This window comes from Ambystoma mexicanum, chromosome 5p (assembly GCF_040938575.1).
Source record: "Ambystoma mexicanum isolate Mex_15411 chromosome 5p, UKY_AmexF1_1, whole genome shotgun sequence".
In the NCBI taxonomy this organism is placed as follows: Eukaryota; Metazoa; Chordata; class Amphibia; order Caudata; family Ambystomatidae; genus Ambystoma; species Ambystoma mexicanum.
In genome coordinates, this window is record NC_090930.1 from 1,158,519,343 (window position 1) to 1,158,541,924 (window position 22,582).

At 49.9% G+C, this 22,582-nt stretch overlaps 1 protein-coding gene across 1 annotated transcript in view; it reads left to right on the forward strand.

Moving 5' to 3' along the window:
- Positions 1–22,582, forward strand: part of CARMIL1 (capping protein regulator and myosin 1 linker 1) — a 1,545,633-nt gene that overhangs the window by 1,372,664 nt on the left and 150,387 nt on the right. The window contains exons 33-34 of the mRNA XM_069613644.1: positions 17,375–17,484; positions 19,816–20,464. Coding sequence (XP_069469745.1) covers positions 17,375–17,484; positions 19,816–20,464 — 759 coding nt within the window. The remainder of the gene's footprint in view (positions 1–17,374; positions 17,485–19,815; positions 20,465–22,582) is intronic.

The window sequence follows — 22,582 nt, forward strand, 5'->3', positions numbered from 1 at the left end:
AGTGGGTCGTTCAGGCCAAGGTTGAAATCAACCATTATGATGGATTGTGATGTGGGCTTGGTACTGGAGGAGATGATTTGCGTGACCTCATTCTCAAAGGAGAGTGTGTGCCCTGGAGGTCGGTAGATGAGGTGGATGTTTAAAGTAGCTCTGGCTGAGGGAGACAATTTCACTGAGAGGAGTTTGCAGGAGGTGAGGGGTGTTAACGGTACCTCTCTCATGTTCAAGGATGATTTGGCTATAATGGCCACTCCTTCCCTTTTGGCATTAGGTCTGTCCCTCCTGCATATGGAATAATTGTCAGGCACAGCAAGAGACAGAGCAGGGCCGGAAGCATCGTTGAGCCAGGATTCCGTTGTAGCTAGGAAATCTAGATTATGTAGAGTGATTATGTCTGCGATGTCAAGTGCATGTGCCGGAAGACTTCTGGCGTTGACGAGCGCTCCCAGAATGGTTTGATTGGGTGCGTTAGGAAGTGGGGTGGGGGTGTTTAGTAGGTGTGCGCTGTGCAGAGTTTGATGAAAGAGTTTCTGATTCGGATGGTGGGGGCAAAGGTGCCCTTGGTGTCTCTAGAAAGGAAAGTTCTGAGTGCAAGGTTGGAATTTCTGAATGAGAGGGGGCGTGGGAGGCTGTGTGTTAAGTGAGCCCATGAGGGGGAGCCTTGGGTTCCACAATGTCCTTGACATGGGTCATAAGTAGGTTGCAGGGCAACTGGTGAGTCGAGTTGTGGTTGTTGGAGGTGGCCAGACGGGGTAGGAATGCCTGGAGGGGATTGGGGAATGCTTAAGTCAGGGGCAGCCTGAAGTAGGATAATGTCAGGCAGTGGCATACGTAAATCAGTGTATTGATCAGGGCAGCGCACATGGTGGTTGGTGAATGCTTGGTAGTAGCTCTTTCGGAGCTGATGGTCTATAGGTGGTGGTGTGATTGTTAGAGTAGCGCAGAATGGGAGAGGACAAGTCAACTATAACATCTGGCAGTGTGACAGGGTTAGACTAAGTTACACAAGTTAGAGTAAGAGAATTGCCAGAAACAGAGATAGAAAGGTTAGAAGCTAAAACAGAGAAACTAACTACTATACATGTGGCAAGTGGAGTACAGGTCAGAAGGTAAACGGTGTACTTGCCGTGTTACAAACTGAAGCCAATGATAATACTATTTGACGGTAAACTGTGATATGGGTATGCACTGTGTAGAGTATCTGAAGTAAGCAGTGAAGCAGGTACTGGATGGCTTAATAGAAGTACAGTGAAGTTTGCCGTAATTCAGTTCTGGGCCAATTAAAAATGGTACAGTACAACTTATTAGCGTTCACTATTAGGAGCAGGTCACAGGTAAGTACATTGTGGCGCGCCAGGGGTAATACAAATCAAGTGCAGCGTATCTTGACAGTGAGCAATAGGCAGCGTGGCGTAGTTCAGTTACAGGCAGGAAAAATGTGATACAGTGCCGCATTCAACAATACAACAATACGCTTTAGGAACATGTCACAGTTAATACAATGCAGCGTGCCAGCCGCAGTTATCAAGCATGAGAAAATAGGCCGTACTGTGGCACACATTCAGAGTCTCACCAGTGGGTGTGTTGTGAAGTGGGTCGGATGCAGAGGGAGCAGTGTGTGTCGGTGGGTATAACCTGGGTTTAGGAGGACATCGGAATCCGCTGCGTGCAATGTCACGGACGCGGTTACAAGTTCATAGTAGTGCGTGTGGTCCAGTAAGGAGGGCTTCTCCAGCATGGGGTCTGGCATGGATTCACATGCTCATGAATATTCCCCGTCGTCAGGCTGGGAATCCTCGGTAAAGAAAAAAACTCAGTATCAGTTTAGTTTCTGATCTGACTTTCGTAGTAGTAACCAATCACTGATTTCTGCGTCATACTGACCACAGCCAATGACTGCCCTCTCCCTAAGCCCCGCCTCTGGCAGCCATCCTCAGATTTTTACCGCACGCTCAAGTGTTGGGATCCTCGTGCTATTGCTCTTGAGCTTTAGTGCGTTTTCGCGCTTTTTTCATAGGAAAATTCTCTCTTTTTTCGGTCAAAGAACCTCAAGCTCCACCGTTTCTATAGCCGTTCAACGGGGACCCGTGTCGTATTCTTCTACGCCTCTCAAGGGTGAAGATTTCGTCGAGCCACGCTTTTGGAGGACTCCAGAACTTTCTCAGGCCCATCTCGGACATGGCCCAGGAGAAGGGAAGCTCGACGCCCGGGAAGCTGTTCAGGGTCTGCTCTGCATGCCAGCTTCAGAATGTCTTCAAGGAGGACGAACACTCCCTTTGCCTCTACTGCCTGCATGAGGACAAGACGCACGTGGAGAAGGACTGTGCGCTTTGCGGGAACATGTCGGAGCGGACCATAAAGGACCGCCATCTGCGTCTCGCCAACTGGCTGGAAGGGAAGAGCCCGTCAGGTGAGAAAAAGAAGTCTGAGCGGTCTTCTAAGACCTTTGAGGGCGCCCCGGCGACGGGGGCCCAACAGAAGGCCAAGCACCGCGAGTCCGCGGGCACCGGGAGCGCCGAACGGTCGGGTTCTTTGGTTGCCAGGCAGGGCGCAGCCTCCCCGGCGCCATCAACCACGAGCCAACGCTCTGGCTCGGGTAAGAGGAAGTCCGAGCACCCGGCGAAGCTTCTGGAGAGGCCCCGGTCGAGCTCGAAGGCCAATTTGGAGGGGGAGCGACCCCCCCTAAGGAGAAGGCGGTGAGCGCACCTAAGGTGACGAAAGTCTTGATCCACCCGGCCAAGGCCTCTATCGCGACAGTCGCGGCGGCCCTGGCTCAGCCTGAGGAGGCTACACCAGTGGAGGCGACCTCGGGGCCCAGAGTCTCCCTGCCACTGCGGAGGGAGTCCTCTTTCAAGCCCATCGACAGGACCCCCGTGAAACCTCCGACGGAGAAGAAGAAGGGGGACAGGAGGCCATCATGGATTAGGCCTCAACCTCTGAAGAGGACCTGATCGAAGTCTTAAGCCATGGCATTGGCGTGGAGGAAGACCAGCCCGTCGGGAGGGACCCCGACGAGGGGGACGATGAGAACGTCGAGGGTACCGACGAGGTTCCTGTCCGCCTGTCGGAACCCCCTCAACCAGTGCCGCAAGACAACTCGGCGGCCATTTTGTTGGCTATACAGTCCTTATGCTCGGAGATAAGGACGAGATTGCCGTTACCACCGAGGAGGAACCGCTCCCGACGGGGGACCGGGAGCCGGGCCCTTCTGCGAGCCCTCCTCCTAAGAGAAGTGTAACGCTCACCTGATTCCCACGGAGGCGCGGTTCTTGGCAGGAAGCTGTCTGTGACTCCAAAAAGTGATGTGCAGGACTCGATTGGCTTCTGGGGTCGAACCTCTTCGCACTGTGTGTCGGACTCGAAGAGTGAGGTTTCTGCAGGTGAAAGAATATGGGGGTTAATGGTCTGGGTTGTTGAATGTCCCTCTCTCTCTCTCTCTTCCCAGCTTTTTCGTAGACCCCCCCAGGTCAACGTGCTCACCTTATATAGGTGAATGCTGGGCTCTCCATCTGCGTCTGGTGCAGGGTGCCGTTGCCAGTTCCTTCACTGGTGAAACATAGGCCTCTTGAATTCAGAGGATGGTTACCGTCGTTATCTGCACGAGCGGTGAGTTTCTGGACACCTTTTGTCTTTATAGTCTTTAAATGCGTGGCACGTTTATATGCAGACTCTGTATAATGCTTTTCCCTTATGTGATGGAAGATGAAGGGAAGCGCCTGGAAGTTCGTAAGTATGGCAAGCGCTCTAACTGTCTCTTTCCTTGCAGCTTAGTTCGTGTTAAAGAGACGCCAGAGTATTTGCAGGCGTTTTATTGCGACAAGCGTGATGGACGTAAGTAAATACCTGCTTAATGTCTTTTCTTTTGCCTTTCAGATGTTGGTTTGCAGCGCCGGAGTCCGCGGAATGCCAGTAAGTTGTTAACAATACTTTGTCTTTAAAGGCGGCGATGCAGAACGAAGAAATCCGGAATTCACAGCGTGCCGGTAAGTATGGCGATGCTTTTGCCTTTGCAGGTGGAGATGCGGCGTGAAGAAGCGGCCGCAGCCGATGGATCAGGTGAGTAAGTACTGCGTGTAAAGTTCGCCTTGCTAACCTGTTGTTTCTGTTCTTTGCAGGTGCTGATGATGTCTGGATACTGAAATGGTAAGTAGGATTCTTGCAGGTCCAGGATCAGAAGAAAAAAGCCGGAGCAGACTCGGTGAGCGTTCTGCTGCAGATGCAGAATAACGCGAAGCACGCTTCATCTATCGGGTGTGGTTTAAATAGCCTTGGAGTGATGAGGCGTCTTCTTCCACAGCCCCGCCTAGGTAAGAAAAGAGTTCCAGTTTCCAGAAGAGTTCCAGTGCTGTATCCAGGGAGTGGAGCTGCCCCACCCAGGTAAGAAAGTAGTTCCTGTTCTTAGATAGCTTCTAAGTGGCTGGTAAGTAAGCAGCATGGTCTGCTGCAGGTAAGTCCACCCAAGCATCCTCACACCTATTATGAGCCCGGCGCTTCCAGTGCCGGGACCAATGGTTTTGATGAGCCTGGTGCCAGCGGCGCCAGGACAAGGTCCAAAAGGTCCCAGTGGGGACCGGCTGGTGCCTAGGATTAGGGTTAGGGGCCTGCTTCCAAGGACGTTGGGCTGGTCCTGGCTCCTTGGAAGCAGTGATTATGACAGTACCCCCCCCTCAAGGCCCCACCTAAGCGTGTCTTCTCCGGGGGTTTTGGCTTGTCGGGGTGATTCAGATGGAATTTTTTGACCAGACGAGGTGCGTGGACGTATTCTGAAGGTTCCCAAGACCTTTCCTGGGGGCCGTAACCTTTCCAATCAACCAGATAATATAACTTAGATTTGGAGATTTTGGAGTCTAGGATGTTCTTTACTTCGAATTCAAGTTCTCCATCTACTAAAACCGGTTCTGGGAGTTCAGTCAATCGGGTTTCTGGTTGCACAGGTTTTAATAAGGAGACATGGAATACTGGGTGTATTTTCATATGCGTAGGTAACTCCAATTTGACAGCCACCGGATTAATTATGGCAGATATGAGATAGGGTCCAAGGTATCTCGGGATGAAGGTGCGGGGTCCCTTTAGAGGCAGGTGCTTAGTGGATAGCCAGACTTGATCTCCTACAGCGTAGTGAGGAGCCTCTTTACGGTGTCGATCTGCTCCTCTTTTGAATTGAGCTTTAGCTCTTTGCAGATGGGCCGAGGCTTCCTTAAAAGCACGGGTGATCTCCGAGTGCAAGTGATCCACAGCAGGTGCTTCGAATTCTTGGGGAGGATCCAGGTTAGAGGTTCTAGGATGGTGTCCGTATAGTAAGAAGAAGGGAGTCTTCCCTGTTCCAGAATGAATCGAATTATTGTAAGCGTATTCAGCGATCCAAAGAATATCCTTCCAGGGGTTTTCAGTTTGTTGGAGCATGCAACGTAGATATTGCTCTAGAGTTTGATTTGTCCTTTCGGTTTGTCCGTCAGTTTGGGGATGGTGACTAGTTGAAAGTCTTACATCAATTTGGGCTAGTCGACAGCAACTGCGCCAGAAGTGAGAGATGAATTGACTTCCCCTATCGGAGACTAAAACCGAGGGAAAACCGTGTAGCCGAACGATGTTTTCTAAGAATTCTCGGGCCAATACTGAGGCTGATGGTAGACCCTTTAGGGGAATGAAGTGAGCCATCTTGGAGAATAGATCCACGACTACTAAAATGGTAGTATACCCCGAGCATGGAGGTAAGTCCGTGATGAAATCCATGGACAGGGTATGCCATGGACAGGGAGGGATGTCTAGTGGCTGTAGTAGGCCGGCTGGTTTTTCCTTCTGACTTTTATTCTGGGCACACACACCGCAGGAGATTACAAAGTCTCTAATATCCTTTTTCCATGACGGCCACCAGAAATGTCTTTTAATCTTTTCCACGGTTTTGGTAATGCCAGGGTGACCCTCCATTAGAGAGTCGTGATAACAGGAGATGACTTGTTTTTGTATTTTCTCACAGGGTAAATGCAATCGTCCTCGGAAATATGGTAGGTCTTGATCCACTGAAAATTCTTTTCCCTTTAATTGCCAATCTTGTAAATCGCCCGGAGTTAGGAGTGATTTAACCATGGTCTTGATGTCTTCAAAAGATTGAGCGCTGACCAAACCCAAAATTCTTTGTTCTGGGATTATGGGTATTGGTTCTGGATTGGTCAAATGTTCATCTACTCCCATCCGGGAGAGGGCATCTGCTTTTCCGTTCTTACTGCCTGGTCGATAAGTAATTATAAAGTAAAATTCTGCTAGAAACAGAGCCCAGCGAAGCTGTCTGGAAGACTGATCTTTGGCTGTCTTTAGATATTGTAAATTGCGGTGGTCAGTCATTACGGTGACTGTGTGTCTGGCTCCTAGAAGATAATGCCGCCAGGCTTTAAAGGCCGATCTGATGGCCAAAAGTTCCTTGTCTGTAATTGAATAGTTGATCTCGGGAGGCGAAAACTTGCGGGACCAAAAGGCAACAGGATGTAGTTGGTGTGTGACCGGATCTCTTTGTGATAACACTGCCCCCATAGCAAGACTAGAAGCATCCGTTTCCACGATGTAAGGAAGTTCTGGGCGAGGATGTTTTAAAACAGGTGCAGAAATGAATTTAGCTTTTAAGTCCTGAAAAGCTTGTTCTGCTTCAGAAGACCATTCAAAACGTTTGTTCTTTTTCAACAGAGCGGTGATGGGCTGGACTATCTGAGAAAATTCAGGAATGAATCTGCGGTAAAAGTTAGCGAATCCTAACATGCTTTGAACTCCTTTTACAGAGGTTGGTGATGGCCACTTGATAATTGCATCAACTTTCTTTGAATCCATATGGACTCCGTTAGGTGACAATATGAATCCCAGGAACTCGACTTCTGTTACGTTGAAAACGCATTTCTCAAGCTTAGCAAAAAGATTATGTTGACGCAATCTCTCGAGAACCTTTTTAACGTGTCTCTGATGTTCTTCTTCAGATGATGAATAGACGAGGATGTCGTCAATGTAGACAACAACACACACGTCTATGAGTTCTCTAAGGACATCGTTCATAAAATATTGGAAAGCAGCAGGAGCATTACACAGTCCAAAGGGCATCACTTGATATTCGAATAGCCCGTACTTGGTGCGGAAGGCCGTTTTCCATTCATCGCCCTCTTTTATCCGTACCAAGTGGTAGGCTCCTCTGAGATCCAGCTTTGTGTATATACATGCATCTTTGACTTGGTCCAGGAGTTCAGGGATCAAAGGTAACGGGTATCTGTTTTTAACGGTGATCTGATTCAGGGCGCGGTAATATATGCAAGTCCTAAGGTCTCCTTCCTTTTTCGGAACGAAGAACAAAGCCGATGAAGCTGGAGATTTTGAAGGACGGATAAACCCGTTAGCTAGGTATTGGTCCAGGTACTGTCTGAGGTGAAGGTTCTCTGGCTCGGTGAGGGCATAAATCCTGCTGCAAGGAGGGGTTGTTCCAGGTATCAGATCTATTTGACAGTCGTAAGACCTATGAGGAGGCAGGGTGTTAGCTTGATCCTTCCGGAAGACGTCTTGGAATTCCTGGTATTCGGGAGGTAATTTGGGAACCTCCTCAGAAGAGATTACCGCCAGAGAAACATCAGGCCGATGATAACAAGTGGTAAAACACTCTGGAAACTGAACCGTCTTTGCTCGCCAATCGATCTGAGGATTGTGCTTCTCTAACCAAGGGATTCCCAGAATGATCTGGAACTGAGGGGCCTTGATTACATTGAACACGATTCTCTCCCGGTGTCCATCTTGACTCACTAGCGTCACTTCTTGGGTGGCATGCGTTACTGGTCCGGAGGCTATCTCCGTGCCATCCACAGTAGTGATGACGTCTTTTACTGCCTTAGGGACAAGGGGTAGATTCATCCTTGATACCATTTCACGGTCCACATAGTTACTGATTGCTCCGCTGTCAATGTAAGCTTCAATTGCATGCAAACGATCCGGACGTTCAGGACTAATGAGGACCATGGGTATCACGAAATGCGAGGTCACGGGACAGATCTTAACGCTCGGCAAGAGGACCTCTACTCTTGTCGGGCGAGGTCGTTTCCCTGCTCAGAATTTGTGGTACAGGTATCCGCGGCTCCTACAGTCTTCTTAGCTGGTTTCACTGGACAGTCCCGAAGAAAGTGTCCTGAGTTTCCGCAATAGAGGCATAATTGCAGCTGCCTTCTTCTTTCCCGCTCTTTCTGGGTTAAAGGTCCTTTCATGCCCCCTATTTGTATGGGTTCCACAGTGTCAGTTCCCTTATTCGAGGTCTGTGGTTTAGAAAACACTCGGGTATCAAATCTGGAACGATCTGCCTTCCTGTTCTGTAGTCTACGATCCAATTGGACAACTAAGTCAATATAGTCAGGACATTCTTGTGGAGGATTCACAACTTGCGCTAACACATCCTTGAGCTCTCCACGCAGGCCTCTGTAGAAAAGCGTTATTCTCTTGTCCTCGGGCCATTGTGTTTCCACTATGAGTCTATTGAAGGAGGCTATATAAGTCAAGAGGTCTTGATTACCCTGTCGTAATGAGAGAAGTTCATTGTCCAAGGCCTGCTCTTGTGCATGTCTTGCGAACTGTTTCTCCATGCTGGACTGGAAGGCCTGAAAATCATGTAAAACCGGATCATCCTGGGTGACTAAAGGGATCGACCAATCTGCAGCGCTGCCACTGAGATAAGAAAGCACGAAAGCCACCTTGGTCTGGTCTGTTGGGAATGCAGCTGGTCGACATAAGAAGTGTAGGCGGCACTGGTTGATGAACACTGCGAATTTCTTTGGATCACCAGAAAAGCGTTCGGGCGGAGCCAAGGGCACATTACCGGGCAGATTGATTTGCACTGGATTTGAAGCTGATGCAGAAGGATAACTCCCTCCTGGAACGGGCAAAGGTGTCTGTCCTGCCTGCGTTTGTAACAACTGCCTAGCAAGGTCCTCTGTTCGCTCCTTGGAAATTATCAGTTCTCTTCTTGGAGAGGTCGTTTCCTGACGAGCTGCATGTACTTCTGCTCTTAATTCCCCGAGCAACTGGGCTAGTTGATCAGTGTCTGAGGTTTCCATTGCGCCTGGGTAGGAGTTTTGTGGTGGGCTTTGCGTTCTGTAACGCTCACCTGATTCCCACGGAGGCGCGGGTCTTGGCAGGAAGCTGTCTGTGACTCGAAAAGTGATGTGCAGGACTCGATTGGCTTCTGGGGTCGAACCTCTTCGCACTGTGTGTCGGACTCGAAGAGTGAGGTTTCTGCAGGTGAAAGAATATGGGGGTTAATGGTCTGGGTTGTTGAATGTCCCTCTCTCTCTCTCTCTTCCCAGCTTTTTCGTAGACCCCCCCAGGTCAACGTGCTCACCTTATATAGGTGAATGCTGGGCTCTCCATCTGCGTCTGGTGCAGGGTGCCGTTGCCAGTTCCTTCACTGGTGAAACATAGGCCTCTTGAATTCAGAGGATGGTTACCGTCGTTATCTGCACAAGCGGTGAGTTTCTGGACACCTTTTGTCTTTATAGTCTTTAAATGCGTGGCACGTTTATATGCAGACTCTGTATAATGCTTTTCCCTTATGTATTGCAGGGCTCTTGAGATGGAAGATGAAGGGAAGCGCCTGGAAGTTCGTAAGTATGGCAAGCGCTCTAACTGTCTCTTTCCTTGCAGCTTAGTTCGTGTTAAAGAGACGCCGGAGTATTTGCAGGCGTTTTATTGCGACGAGCGTGATGGACGTAAGTAAATACCTGCTTAATGTCTTTTCTTTTGCCTTTCAGATGTTGGTTTGCAGCGCCGGAGTCCGCGGAATGCCAGTAAGTTGTTAACGATACTTTGTCTTTACAGGCGGCGATGCAGAACGAAGAAATCCGGAATTCACAGCGTGCCGGTAAGTATGGCGATGCTTTTGCCTTTGCAGGTGGAGATGCGGCGTGAAGAAGCGGCCGCAGCCGATGGATCAGGTGAGTAAGTACTGCGTGTAAAGTTCGCCTTGCTAACCTGTTGTTTCTGTTCTTTGCAGGTGCTGATGATGTCTGGATACTGAAATGGTAAGTAGGATTCTTGCAGGTCCAGGATCAGAAGAAAAAAGCCAGAGCAGACTCGGTGAGCGTTCTGCTGCAGATGCAGAATAACGCGAAGCACGCTTCATCTATCGGGTGTGGTTTAAATAGCCTTGGAGTGATGAGGCGTCTTCTTCCACGGCCCCGCCTAGGTAAGAAAAGAGTTCCAGTTTCCAGAAGAGTTCCAGTGCTGTATCCAGGGAGTGGAGCTGCCCCACCCAGGTAAGAAAGTAGTTCCTGTTCTTAGATAGCTTCTAAGTGGCTGGTAAGTAAGCAGCATGGTCTGCTGCAGGTAAGTCCACCCAAGCATCCTCACACCTATTATGAGCCTGGCGCTTCCAGTGCCGGGACCAATGGTTTTGATGAGCCTGGTGCCACCGGCGCCAGGACAAGGTCCAAAAGGTCCCAGTGGGGACCGGCTGGTGCCTAGGATTAGGGTTAGGCGCCTGCTTCCAAGGACGTTGGGCTGGTCCTGGCTCCTTGGAAGCAGTGATCATGACAAGAAGAAGGATTCATCCTCCACCTCCTTTTCAACCATCGCGCCCGTCTCAGCCCTCCTCCCCGTCCACGACCCGGGCGGATGACACGGGAAGGACACGGCCGCGACGGGTACAGACGACGAGGTTTACGGCGAGGATCCTCCGTCGTCACCTCCTCCCCGGGCTTCCCCACCCGACGAGATTGGATCGTTTCATGCCATGATCGCCAGGGCATCCAAGCTTTTCCAGCTCTGCCCGGAAGAGAAGAAGAAGGAAGGCTTCCTTTATCAACGACGTGAGACCAAGAAGAAGACGGTCCTCGCTGTACCCCTACTGGACGATATCTGGGATGAGGGTCTCTCCCTCCTCAAGAACCCATCCACAACGCCTGCAAGAAGGGATCAGTACGAGAAGAAGTACCGGGTCCCGGACGCGGCCCCCTTGTGCCTTCAGGCACAGCCGACCCCGGACTCGGTCGTCTCTGCGGCGGCCAGGAAGAAAGCGGGGGGGGCATCGGCCTCCACGTCAACTTCCCCCCCGGACGGCGAGGGAAAGAAATTGGACACGATGGGACGCTTAGTCATCTAATCGGCAGCAATGACGATTAAGGCTGCCAACGCCTTGGCTATTGTAGCACGCTACGACAGGGAGTTGTGGTACAAGATCGCCCCCCTGCTGGACTTCCTTCCAGACGACAAGAGGGCTGAGGCCCTGGAGATCTTGCAGGAAGGGGAAGTGGCGTCGGACCACGCCATTACGGTAACGACGGACATCGCTGATACTGGTTTTCGCCAGTTGGGCAACGGCGTGTGCCTTAGACGGCGTGGATGGCTCAAGGCAGCGGACTTCCGGCAGGACGTGCAGACCAGAGTTTTGGACATGCCGTTTGACGGGAACAACCTGTTTGGGAAAACAGTGGACGATTCCCTGCAAGCCATCAAGGCGGACACGGAGACGGCCCGGGCTCTTGGTGTTCTCCAGCAACGACGGCCGCCCTTTCGGAGCACCGGAGGCAAGCAGAGTGCATCCAAAGGTTCCGGCAGCGGATATTCCACCTACCGTCAAGCGGCCCGTTCGTCGTCACAAGAAGCCTACAGGGGACGAGGCAAATCGGGCGGACCCCGCCGTCATCGCCAGGGAGGACAAGGCAGCAAAGCCTCGTCGAAGCAGGACTGAACCGGCCGTGGGGTCGGGCCCCCACCGAAGCACCCCGGTGGGAGGCCGGCTGGCGAACTTCGTCGGCGTGTGGGAGTCCATCTCCAGCGACCGCTGGGTGCTGGACGCCCTGGCCCAGGGTCACGCGCTCGAGTTTCTAAAGAAGTGCCCGCGCGTCCCCCCCGTGGCCAGGAAGGAACATCACGTCCCTCAACTTCTCTTGGAGGTAAAGGCGATGGTCAAGAAAGGCGCCATCAAGCTCGTCCCAAAGAGGCTTTGGTGCGCCGGAGTTTACTCAAGATACTTCCTCGTGAAGAAGAAGACAGGAGGATGGCGTCCCATCCTGGACCTACGACGACTGAACAAATTCATCAAGGCACAGAAGTTCCGGATGGTCACCTTCCAGCACGTCCTGGGTCAGCTGGAGGAGGGCGATTTCCTGTCGTCGTTGGACTTGGAGGATGCCTACTTCCATATCCCCATCCTAAAGGGACACCGAAAGTTTCTCAGATTCGTGGTCCAAGGGCGGCACTACCAGTTCAGAGCCCTTCCCTTCGGATTGAGGTCGGCACCCAGGGTGTTCACCAAGTGCCTCGCACCGGTGGCGGCGCGGCTGCACCTGGAGGGGATCCACGTCTACCCCTACCTGGACGACTGGCTCATCCGAGCAAAGACAAGGGAGCTCGCCGCGGAACACACGGCGAGGACTGTCCAACTACTCACGGACCTGGGATTCTCCATAAACTACGCCAAGTCCCACCTGGTTCCCGCGCAAGACGCACTGTTTCTGGGAGCGAAACTCGACACAGTGGCGCTTCTGGCCTCGCCGTTGGAGGAAAGAACGAGGGCCATCTTGGGCAAGATGCAGCGTATGCTGGTTGCGGACGCGGCCAAGGTGAGGTCCATCAAATCCCTCCTCGGAATGATGTCGTCTTGCATTTATCTCATCCGCCTGTGCAGACTTCGGATGCGCCCGTTGCAGGAGTTCCTGGACGCTCGCTGGGTCCAGATGACGGGCAGCTTCGAGGACAGGATCACACTCAACGAGAGTTTCCGACGAGAGATCCGGTGGTGGGGCACCCGCGCGCATCTGACGGCGGGCATGGACTTCCAGACCCCGGGGCACCAGAAGACAGTGACCACGGATGCCTCCCTGGAAGGGTGGGGAGCGCACACCGAAAATCTGCACGCGAGAGGCCTCTGGCTTCCGACGGAGAAATCCCTCCATATCAACGTCCTGGAACTCTGTGCAGTGTTTTTGGCCCTCAGGTCCTTCCTTCCGTCCCTCAAGGGCAAGGTGGTGAGGATCTTCACCGACAACACCACCACCATGTTCTACATCAGGAAGCAGGGCGGTACCAGATCCCCAGCCCTGTCCAAGGAGGCGCAGGATCTGTGGCATTGGGCCTTCTCCCAAGGGATGTTCCTGGTGCCGTTTCATCTGGCAGGAATAAAAAACACCATCGCCGACTCGCTCAGCAGAGAGCTGCGCTCGTGCCACTAGTGGGAACTACGACAGGACCTAGTGGACCACCTCTTCCGACGCTGGGGCACACCCCAGATCAATCTGTTCGCGACGGCGACGAACTCCAAGTGCCGGAGGTTCGCCAGCAGGTTTCCCCAGCCGAGGAGCATGGGCGATGCTTTCTCGTTCCCCTGGGAGGGCCTATTCCTGTACACGTTCCCTCCTTTACCGTTGCTGATCCGGCTCATCAACCAGCTCAAGAGGTCACGGTGCAGGATGATACTCGTCGCACCCGCGTGGCCGAGGCAGATATGGTTCCCGGACCTTCTGGACTTGTCAGCGTCCCCGTCAATCAAGCTTCCAGTGGACGCGGATCTTCTCTCCATGGAAGGAGGCGCCATCCTCCATCACGACCCGAAGTCGCTGAACTTGCAGGCCTGGCTCCTGCAGCGCTAGAGTTTGGAGGTTACAACATACCGGCCGACTGCAGAGAGGTTCTTGCAAAGGCCAGGGTGTCCTCAACTCTTAAATGCTACGGACACAAATGGAAGAGGCTCTCTGTCTGGTACCACGCACAGAAGATTAACCCTCTATGGATTACGGCTCCGCAGGTACTGCTGTACCTACTGACGCTGGCCAAGGCTGGACTAGCGCACGCTTCCATCAAGATTCATCTTGCTGCGATCTCCCGATACACCAGAACCACGGGACGGACGTCCTTGTGGTCTCATCGTCTGGTGAAGCAGTTCATGAAGGGACTGTTCAGATTGTTCCCGCCGGTGAAAGCGCCGGCCCCGGCGTGGGAGCTCAACGTGGTGCTGACCAAGCTCATGGGACCTCCGTTCGAGCCTCTGCACTCAGCTTCTTTGAAGTTCTTGTCGTGGAAAACTGCGTCCCTTGTGGCCATCACCTCCGCACGACGAGTGGGAGAGATCCAGACCCTTTCCTGCAAGCCCCCGTACTTGACTTTTCACGACACAAGGGTAGTGCTCAGGACGCACCCCTCCTTCATGCCCAAGGTGCCGTCGGACTTCCACCTCAACGAACCCTTGGTGTTGCCTGTTTTCTTCCCGTCGCCTTCGTCGCCGGCAGAGAGGACTTTGCAGTCGCTGGATGTGGCTAGAGTGCTGAAGTTCTAAGTGGACCGCACGAAGAGCTTTCGGAAGACGTCACAACTTTTTGTGAACTTTGGACCTGTCAATCAGGGGAAGGCTCTCTCAAAGGCTTCCATTTCCAGATGGCTCTCCGGCTGTATCATATACTGTCATCGGTTGGCAAACCGACCGCTGCCCGGCCGTCTGAGAGCCCATTCCACCATAGCGATCGCAGCTACCACGGCGTTCCTATCTGGTGTGCCCCTGCTGGACATCTGCAGGGCTGCTACGTGGAGGTCGACACACACCTTCACGAAATTCTACTGCGTCGACCGGGATTCCAGGGTCGGCCAAGCAGTGCTGCGCAACCTGTTCGCCTAAGGTGAGCCTGGTGAGGAGGTAAGAGACACTTAATGTTGAGTTGTTGTATTGCTTAATGTTGAGCCTGTTGCCCGTGGTTGTGCATGTGTGTACTGCTATGTATTCTCTTATTCGTGAGCATGTGAATCCATGCCAGACCCCATGCTGGAGAAGGAACAAGTTACTTACCTGTAACTGTTGTTCTCCAGCATGGATTTGGCATGGATTCACATGCAAACCCTCCCTCCTGCCCCTCTGCGGCTCTTCACTTGGTCATACTGCCACTTCACGTGCTACCAAATCTGAGGATGGCTGCCAGAGGCGGGACTTAGGGAGAGGGCAGTCATTGGCTGTGGTCAGTATGACGCAGAAATCAGTGATTGGTTACTACTACAAAAGTCAGATCAGAAACGAAACTGATACTGAGTTTTTTCTTTACCGAGGATTCCCAGCCTGACGACGGGGAATATTCATGAGCATTTGAATCCATGCCAGACCCATGCTGGAGAACAACAGTTACAGGTAAGTAACTTGTTCCTTCTGCCTTTATGCTATTTTTTCCAGTTCTCTGTTTCTCTTCTTTTGTTTTCTGATCTTCTCAGCCTTGGGGATTGTTCCTTCTTTCCGTTCTTTCTTTGAGGGAGAGGGGTGTGTGGTGGCTGGCTCTTGCTGCCATAGTGGCCGACTCTTACTGCTCGAGTAGTAAGAGCGGTGCATTCTACCCTGGTATCAGAACCAGGGTGGAGGTAATCGGCAGCTGAAGCGTGGAGGGAGGGCAGCTGGACCTTGTGTGGGCTCTGGGACTGGGGGTCTTTATTTAATAAGACTTACCGGTTTTGTTGGCTTCCGTGTGGCTCTCTTCACAACTTCTTGGGTTCTTCTTTCTTTAGCTTTGTAGGGTTATCTCTCTCCTTTGTGCTCTTTCTCTCCCCAACCTTTTGTGTCTCTCCTTCTCTTTCGCTCTGCCCAGCCTCTTGGGTTTCTCTCTCTGCCTCTTTCTCTCCAATTCCTTGGCCTCTCAGTCTCCCCAGCATTTTCTCTCACTTCCTGTCTCCCCAGCTCTCTTCCCAGCCTCCTAGGCCCCTTCCTTCACAACTTCTTTTGTCCCTTTCCCCAACCTCTTCCGCCCCTCTTTCTAGCCCCATGGGTCTTGCTCTCTTCCTAGCCCCCAGGGTCTTGCTCTCTTCCTAGCCCCCAGGGTCTTGCTCTCTTCCTAGCCCCCTGGGTCTTCCTCTCTTTCTAGCCCCTTGGGTCTTCGTCTCTCCCCAGAACCCTAGGACTTTCTCTCCGCTGAGACCCTTGGGCCATACTCTCTCACCAACTCCCTGGGCCTTCCTCTCTCGCCAGCCCCCTGGGTCTTCCTCTCTCGCCAGCCCCCTGGGTCTTCCTCCCTCGCCAGCCCCCTGGGTCTTCCTCCCTCGCCAGCCCCCTGGGTCTTCCTCCCTCGCCAGCCCCCCTTATGAGCGCCTTCTCTGGACTCCCTCTGCAACTCCCTCTGCCACATGCGCTTCCTTTTAGAGGTCCTTGACCATACCTTCCTGCCTCTTTCTCCTAAGCGAACTGATTTGTGCTTGCCTGATGTGGGACTTTGGGTTGGCTAGAAACGCCCACCTGTGGCCTCATCACTTTTTACCACACACAGGCCACACCCTCAGACAGGACTCTCTTAACCTAGCAGCTCTCATGTGAACGTATGTAGATTTTGTGAGATGTATGCTCAAGTTTCCGGTCTTCGTTCAGGTACCACTCTCCTCACTTGTGTGTTTGGGTATGATTTCTGTATCTGCATGAGGGAAGCTAAGGGTGCAGGTGCTGCTGGCTCTGGGGGATCCTCCCTCACAACCTAGTCCCTTAAAAGGACAGGAGTTTCTAAGGCAGTAATGTGACCAGCCCCTCTCTCCTGAATGTGGCATTTTGGGAATAGCCAGGGGATCCACTCTATGCCGCCCTTGGGCCTAGCCTCTCCTGACTGGTGGCGGCAGTTTGCCACTTGGTCACAAAGACTGATAAATCGATGTAATGGAAGAGAGGCCTGCCACCCCCATCATTGTCATGCACGCAGTTTGATCAAGACGAAATGTTTGAGTGCACATTAAGCACCAAGGCACTTTTAAAGTAAGTGTAGTCAAACTTTCACTGGGCTGTAAATCTAAATTGATATTCTGTGGTGATGCCGCGCAGGTAGGGACTTTGTTCATTTAATGGCTTCACTTTTCAGCGTAGGGCCTCTGAACGACGGATTTATTTAAAAATAAACTACTAAATGCTTGGATGATCGTGGCAGCGATCGCAAGCTGTGCAGCATCAGCTGTGAAAGCCTGTTCTATTCCTAAATATTTATTTGTGTTCGGGTTTTTGTGGATCTGCATTGATGATGGAAAAAACAAATGTACAAGTAAGCGAATAGGAACAAAAAACTAAGACTGAGAAAGTTACCCATTGCTTGCATGCAGCCGCTCGAGATATCTGGTTCATGGCTGAGTCCTGGCAACCCCTTCACCGATTTTCAATGCATTTCTTTTTTGTAATCCGGTTCATGGTATCTGTTCTTAAACACAATTGTTCTTAGATGGACTTCAGCATCTTCAGTATTGTCAACTTGCAGATGTCAACCAGGCCAGTACAGCACTGGCTTTCATTTGTAGCTTAACCAGTGGTTGTATCTATAATGGCCTATATAACTATATGGGCTTCAGCGCGAGCATTGTACTTTGTTTAGTTATACGACACTCTATAACGCGCAGAACATTTTATGTAATTGTGCATTTTCTCTTTTAGCAAGTTGGTGCCGAGGCCCCACAAGAAGGAGAACAGAATGGACTAATGGGACGAGTTGACGAAGGCGTGGATGAATTTTTCACTAAGAAGGTGACAAAAATGGATTCAAAGTAAGTTAATGCCTAACAAACATATTAAAATGATGGATTTCCACTGAGCTATTTTTTACTCGTGGTGAGCTTTGAAAATGAGATCCACATCACATTGTTTAGAAGCATTGGGCTGTCGTCAGATCGCAAAGTAAAGAATGCAACTTAAAATGCATGCCCATACACTTCCTTGATTGAGACTGGGTCCTCTTAAGTGATATGCGCTGATTAATATTAACCACATATCATATCCCCTCGTTTTGTAAGGTACGGTGTTGCTTGGAATTAGGTAAGAATACTGCAAGATGGGGGAATAACCCGACATATTTCAGAATGTATCTTCATTTTGATTCAATAACAGATCATCCCACACATTTAATCTATACATTTTAGCCAGCAAGGTAAAAAGCCCAACAAGTATCCGTTGGAGAATCTGCTATCTAATGCCAGCGGGCCTTCCATGGGGTTCGCTCAGAGCTCGAGCCTAGGGAGACATTTCTGCTATTTATGGAATGCATGCTAGGTTTAGTTGTCTTGAAGAGGGAGTTATAAACTGCTCTGACGAATGTGGGCAATAACAGCTATACATTTGTTTAACATACATGGAGTCTACCACTACTCCATTTGGTATCCCCAATACCCACCCTTTCCTCCAGCTGGAACCATCCATTTTCTCATTCAATTATTTGTTTAAGCTCATTGAGTGAGGAATCCAGCTCACAGCCACCCCCTGCATAATTAATGCGTGGAAATGTATAGACACGGAGGATGGCCGTATAAAAAGAGGGAATGACGCCTTTATGGAAGAAGTAGTACTGCAGTGTACTGATAACCTTGACGGGAAGCTTGCTAACAGTAGCGTCCAGTCTAGAAAGTGAATTGCCTGGAGTAAAAACCTATATCACAAGGCTGGCAGCCAGTCCCAAATACTAGCCAATAAGATTCCCCAACAAATGCTACCAATTTCAGGATTTGATTGCTGGAGTCATTGGCGCTCTTTTTATCCCAAAGAAGCTGCAAAACTGCACAAGCCGAGATGCCACTCTAGCTTTGGACCTGGAATTGGAGTAGGAGGACAAGGAGCAAGGGGCTTCTCCCGAAACATGAATACCCTGTTGTTTCATCTCTTTTAATGTCTTTCTAGTTTTCTGAGTCCTAGATTAGTTTTCTCCTTGTCTCCGGTGAAAGCCTTCCTCTTCCTCAGTGACCAGGAAACATGGACGACTCGGTCTGCTTATACCTGGGCAGATGCTATGAACACAACTTGGTGAAAACCACATTTGATAAGTGTGATTCTTCAGTCCATCCAGTTTTTACTTCCTGTGATTGAAAATAAGAATGTGCTCACTCTGTTTGCTATCCAGACTTCCAAGCATTTACTGAAGAGGAGACAGCGTGTAGGGTCTGTTCCTCTTCGTGAGACAGTGTGTAGGGTCTGTAAAAACTGTATTGGCCCCTGGATTTCTTTTATTTTTGGTGGAATCGTAATAGAAGCATTTTATCTCTCAAGGATCTATGAATGAGGGAGATAAAAGGAGCCACCTACCAATGTTTTATTATTATTGGAGCAAATGTGCAAAAGCTGCTATTATTTAGGGCCCTAGTTCTGTTTGAGGGAACATATCCGGTCAGAGTCTTGCACAAGTCTGTGTTACTGGAACATCCAGTGTTATGCATCTTTCATTATTCACCTAATATGTGTTCACCTCCCAGGAAGGAGGTTCTGCTCTGCAAATACTCCCCCTATCTTTGTATTACGTTTAAAGGGTCTGAGGTGCATTTGTACCGCCCCAGTGTTGCACCCTGTGGCTGCAGCTTGCCCATACCTGCCTATGCAATTTGTGGGGCAATCCTCTTTATTTTAGCGGCCTAGCATGCCCCTTCAGAGCAGAGCGCATTGCAGTCATTCTTCAAAGTCTCCAGCAGAGTTCATGCATTGGCCAACTGCTTGGTGCCACATCTGTAGCAAGGCATGCATATAAACTGTGCAGAACGTCAAAGACCCTCAAACATGTCTCTGCAGAAGGGGATCCAATTCATGAATACTGCGTAAAAGGCCCAAAGCCTTAAAAAGAAATCCCACAACATTAACCGGATTGTTATGATTTAAAATGGTGTTCCTTGTAAAAATAGCAGTCCTCACAGCCATCATAATGCAGTCCTTTTTATTGATCTTTGTATAGGCTGCCTGCAAAGTAGAAACAGGGGTACCATATTGAGCGGGAGAAGGTTCAACAATGTTATATCAGTGACCAAAAGGTTTTTAGTGTGCACTGATTCACTTGACAGTTAATTAATAATGTATTGCTGTTTTGGAAATTGAATTGTTCATCACAGCTTCATTTGTTTTAGGAGACCATCGCTGAAAACTTCAGAATCACATGATCCCGGTGAAGGGGAGGACAAGAAAAAAAGGGAGTCTAGGAAAAGTGGGTTCCTAAATTTAATTAAATCCAGAACGAAATCTGAACGCTCGCAGGCAGCGGCAGTTGCTGACGAACACTTATCGTCCAGGGTGTCTGTCAAAAGTCCAGCGGCCGACACGGCGAAGAAGGAGATGAAAGTAATTGAACAGAATGGCGAGAGTCCAGGTGGCGGCAGCACTGGCGGAGCCAGCAAACTCTCCAACCTTGGCAGCAGTGTTGGTGGCAGCGGCAGCAGTAATGTTGGGCCTGCTAGTGGCAGCAGTGGGGGTGTCAGCAGCAGCACTGGTGGTAGTGGCAGCATTAGAGTTGGAGGCGGGGCGAGCACCACCACCAGTAGTGCTAGTGGCGGTGGCAGCACCCTCGGTGGGAGCTGCAGCACAGAATGTTCAGAGGAGCTAAAAACACCAGACTCCCTTGAAGAGAACCATCATCTGGAGGATGGCGTGAAGGCTGAAAAGAGTGAAAGCAAAGGGAGCCCACAAGGAGGCCGGCGGTATGGCATCCAAGTGATGGGAAGTGGGCTACTAGCCGAAATGAAAGCCAAGCAGGAGAGACGAGCAGCCACAGCTCAAAAGGTGAGTGCTTTTATGCTTCTGGATATTACTTCTGAGCCATTATAGCATTTCCAGGTTCAAGTAGTGGACACAATGGAGTTTGGAAATGCCATTTTGACTTTTATAATCAACAGTTATGGCATAATTTAGGCTGCAAATACAGTAAATTGCCAATTGCTATTTTTGTCTTGATTATGTCTAGCAAATTGTTTTCAGGTTTTCATCCTCTGTAATTGGCCAGAAAACCAGTTTGTTAATGTACAATGCGTTGTAACCATCTATTTCCTGGGAAGTTTGAACGTTGTTACTTTACTGACTGTGTGTAGTTGTTAAGGGGGAACTTGTGTTCCTGTTATTCAAGAAAGGAAGCATTGAAAGTGCATGAAATTGTTCAGATTTTTGCTTCCAGTTGTAAGTAAATAGACATTATTGGTGGTGTTTTTTTTACATTGAAACCTTTAATAGAAACGAGTTTAATTTAACTGTAGACCACATGGTTTAAGTAAAAATAAAATATAAAGTTACAGCATAAACACGTTTAAATTACAAAACTCTACCGTGTAAATTTAACACTGTGGGGTCTGATGGCTCTATCTGAAAACCATTACCTGCTGCATCAAATTCATGAGCGAGGAAAGTTGGAGAACTGCAGCAGGACACTTACATATAATGTAAGTAAATGCATAAAGTGCAGACAAATGGCCCAAAGGCATTAAGGCGCTAATCAAGATGGCAAAGGGGAATACAGATACAGGGCACAGTTTTTGTGGGAGGAGGCAGGACCTGTATTTGAGGGGCAGTATGGGATGCCCCTCACAAACAGTTTAGAAGAATAACTGTTACCTTGTGTGATGAATCGCAGGGTTTCGTCATTTCTCCCCGGAGGGCAGCCTTTCCTTGTGAGGCAAGGGAGCTGAGCCTGCTACGCAACATTTCCCATAGGGGTGGCAGTAAGCCGCACCTCATAGGGAGCGACTACCCACTTGGTGATAAGGACTCCCATTCCGGCAAGGAGAACCTTGAAATCCTCTCTTGTGAACCATTAATAACATCCATGCTTCAGAGAAGTCCATCAGAGCCAGCCCCTGTTTGTTATTATAATATTTGCCATAACGTTCATCTTGAAGAAATGTCTGCCAAAACCACTGATACAAAGAAAATTGAGCAAGTAATACAGATCGATGCATGGCGTAAAGTCCACCAAATTGTGACGCAGAAACCTAAATGAGTAAGAGAGAATACTGATCAAACAGAGAGAAAGGACTTTGATGTTACGCTAGGGAGGTCCCAGAACTTGGATATAAAATGTAAGAGGGATTTAAGGCGATGTGTGAAGCCTTGGATGTTGCTGGGAACCTGCAAGAGCTGCCGAGTACTGAGAGATCCTCGGTCGTGAGAACTTGGCGAGTGGGCGTGCCGAAGAGGCACAGAGAAAATGCAGAAAGGAGAAACGAGTGAGCGGCGGCATTAACCAGAAAAGGTGGACTGTCCAGACAGAAACAGCACAGTCCAAAGTGAAAGTCAGCTTAGCAGGCCAACAGAAGATTTGTGTAAAGTATGATGTTTACGGGGAGATGAGAAACCAAACAAATACAGAGTCAAGACCCAGAGAAGGGGTATTTGGGTTCCTCCAAAGTATTGGGGCAAAGGAACATTACAGGGATACCTCAAGAAGACTCAATCCAAAGGGGTGAAGACCCAAATGCAGCAAAGAGAAAAAGTTCATCTCAAAAAGGAAAGGGGACGCCAGGAGGGTGGAAAAGTCCTAGAGAAGAACTAAAGGAATTAATCCAAGAAATAGTCAAAAACTATTTGAAAATCACCTATTAGGGGCGAACAGCCTATCTAGGAGAAGTAAGTCATTCTTCTGGACTTTTGTTGTTTTTCCTTAGTAGTGGGGCCAGAATGGATTTTTTTGAGACAGAGCACAGACTGTTTACTTTTTGGACTACATTATTGACGACGAGCACACTACTTTGTTTTGGTGGGTGGGGAAAACCAATGAATAGGGATAGACAGGCCATTTTTGTTTTATCTGAGTAAACTATTTGGTGCATCTGCCAAATACTAGTCTATCTCTTTCTGACCTACCACACTGGACAAGAAGCAGGGTAGCGAAGGATGCACACAGTGGTCCGG